The sequence below is a fragment of the Bactrocera latifrons genome, unplaced genomic scaffold (genome assembly GCF_001853355.1).
Source record: "Bactrocera latifrons isolate USDA-ARS-PBARC rearing strain unplaced genomic scaffold, ASM185335v1 scaffold_58, whole genome shotgun sequence".
Taxonomy (NCBI): Eukaryota; Metazoa; Arthropoda; class Insecta; order Diptera; family Tephritidae; genus Bactrocera; species Bactrocera latifrons.
Window position 1 is genome coordinate 1,477,742 of NW_017537245.1, and position 2,739 is coordinate 1,480,480.

The following is a 2,739-nucleotide window of genomic DNA, read 5'->3' on the forward strand; positions in this document are numbered from 1 at the left end:
AGAGTATAAAAATTTATAAAACATCGATCTGCTCTTTTACTTTTTAGGGCATGTACCCTGATGTACAAAATATATCTAATTTATTTGATAGCTAATTTGCCGGAAAGATAGTAAAAACACAACGATATATGTTCAAAGAGGCACATGCTTGGGCACGTTTCAATTTATGGGCGAATCACTTCTGGTTTAGTATAAAAGTTTTGCGTAAACTCCGATTCTAAACCAATTGCTAGAGTTTATCGAATTGTCGCAGAAATGAAAGGAATTACTTTGTTGTTAACGTGTTTGGTGTGTTGCTCGAACATCGGTTCGATATGCGGCAATTCGCCGAAGGTATGCATTTCGGGTTTATCTTGTGTCCTCGGCAGATATATTAGTGCCAATGAGAGCGATTCATTTGAAGCCTTCTTGGGCATACCATACGCCAAACCACCCATCGGTGATTTGAGATTCAGTGTAAGTATGAAGCATATACCTTGAACAAGCAATGTTGTATATTTATAAATAAAATTATAGAATCCTGAAGAAGCTGAACTATGGAATGAAACGTTATCAGCAATAAATTCTACGCCTGATTGTATACAACGTGATTATATCAATGTTACAAAACGAATCGGCGGATCAGAGGATTGCCTCTACTTGAATATATATCGCCCGTTGGTAACTAATATAAATATAATTATATGATTACCGGATTTGTTGTTCCACAGTACGAGTAATTACATGACCAATTTTTATTTTTGGCTGCAGCACGGTGCCGGTGGAGAATTGCCAGTRATGTTTTACATACACGGTGGTGGATTTTTCGCCGGCTCTCCGAGTCCCGACAATGTAGGGCCGCAATATTTTATGGAWAYGAGTAATGTAATTCTAGTAGTGGCCGCCTATCGTTTGGGTCCATTTGGTAAGTTATAAAAGCCTTTTTTTTTTTGAAAACCGGTGTTTGATTTGCATCATCAAACATTCACCTCAAAAAAGAATCTTTAAGTTCTTACCGCTGGTGGTGGAAAAATAAAGATCTTTTTTTGAGTGAGAATATATTCATTCCGATTTTATTTTGGTATTTTCATTACGTATATACTATTCCATAAAACTATCTTTAATAACTAAATATATGTGTATGTTTGTATGTATTGCAGCATATTGTTTATGCTGCTTGATATGGGGTTGTTTTCAAGTGTACAATTTAATGTTTGTGTCCCCATGCATTTTTATTTTTATTGGATGCACATTGCATATAAATCCATATGTGTGTTTATTTATATATGTATGTAGTAGTATGTGTAGTAAAACTTTTATCTTTGTAGAAACCCACTTTTAAATTTATTAGTAATATTAAACANCGCCTATCGTTTGGGTCCATTTGGTAAGTTATAAAAGCCTTTTTTTTTTTTGAAAACCGGTGTTTGATTTGCATCATCAAACATTCACCTCAAAAAAGAATCTTTAAGTTCTTACCGCTGGTGGTGGAAAAATAAAGATCTTTTTTTGAGTGAGAATATATTCATTCCGATTTTATTTTGGTATTTTCATTACGTATATACTATTCCATAAAACTATCTTTAATAACTAAATATATGTGTATGTTTGTATGTATTGCAGCATATTGTTTATGCTGCTTGATATGGGGTTGTTTTCAAGTGTACAATTTAATGTTTGTGTCCCCATGCATTTTTATTTTTATTGGATGCACATTGCATATAAATCCATATGTGTGTTTATTTATATATGTATGTAGTAGTATGTGTAGTAAAACTTTTATCTTTGTAGAAACCCACTTTTAAATTTATTAGTAATATTAAACATCTATATAAAGTGAAGTGCTTCGAAATTTTGGAAATCTGCTCAGTTCTAAAATGTTACACATTTTCGTGTTCGACTGGAATTTGTTTTAAGCCAATATGTCAAGATATTTCGACATATCCAAAAGAATCTTATTATTAATGCCAATATTATTTGTATTATTGTGTTTTATTCAACAGGTTTCCTATCTACTAACGATGAGCAGATGACGGGAAATTATGGACTTAAAGATCAGAAATTAGCACTACAATGGGTTAAGAAGTACATTTCGGCTTTTGGCGGTGATCCTGAACGAGTGACTATTTTCGGTCATAGTGCTGGCGCTGCATCAGTCCATTTACACTTAATGAATAACAATGATGAGGGTAATTTATGAGGCCATAAAGACGATACCTAGTATTGGAAGCATTGTAATCTCAACACATTTTCAGGTCTATTCAGTAACGCTATTATGATGAGTGGCGTCGGAAACTCACCATTCGCTTTGCCAGTAAAGGATCCTAGAGACCAGGTCGTTCAATTGGCTAAAGCTGCTGGTGTAACAGAAGCTGAGAATCTAAGTTCCGCTGACCTAGTTCAAGCATTGCGATCAATCAAACCGGAAGATTTACTACTAGCCGCCGATGATCTTAAAATTTGGGCTGAGCAACCACCAGTAGTATTTCGCCCGAATATTGAAGATCACACCTGGACTGGTGCATTCTTGAAACATGACCCAAGATATCCCTTTATACCGCTTGGAACAGGCAATGATACACCTTGGATCGTTGGTAATGCACCTGCCAAGGGTGAGGGTTTGGTTATAGCACTTCGATTAGCAAGCARTARGAATCTGCAGAAAGAATTAAATGAAAAGTTTAGCCAGAGACTAAGCATTACACTGAGCTTGCCTGCTACATGTGACACAGAAGATGTGATAGATTCATTGGTAACCGA

General features: G+C 35.2%; 1 protein-coding gene across 2 annotated transcripts in view; it reads left to right on the plus strand.

Annotated features, from left to right (window-relative positions):
* The window catches only part of LOC108974693 (cholinesterase 1-like), a 28,143-nt gene that overhangs the window by 15,196 nt on the left and 10,208 nt on the right, over positions 1 to 2,739 (plus strand). Inside the window, exons 2-6 of one of the 2 annotated variants that reach the window (XM_018942685.1) lie at positions 372 to 456; positions 517 to 660; positions 751 to 904; positions 1,983 to 2,168; positions 2,235 to 2,731. In XM_018942685.1, the coding sequence (XP_018798230.1) occupies positions 372 to 456; positions 517 to 660; positions 751 to 904; positions 1,983 to 2,168; positions 2,235 to 2,731 (1,066 nt within the window). The remainder of the gene's footprint in view (positions 1 to 371; positions 457 to 516; positions 661 to 750; positions 905 to 1,982; positions 2,169 to 2,234; positions 2,732 to 2,739) is intronic. The other variant, XM_018942684.1, reaches the window with a different exon arrangement.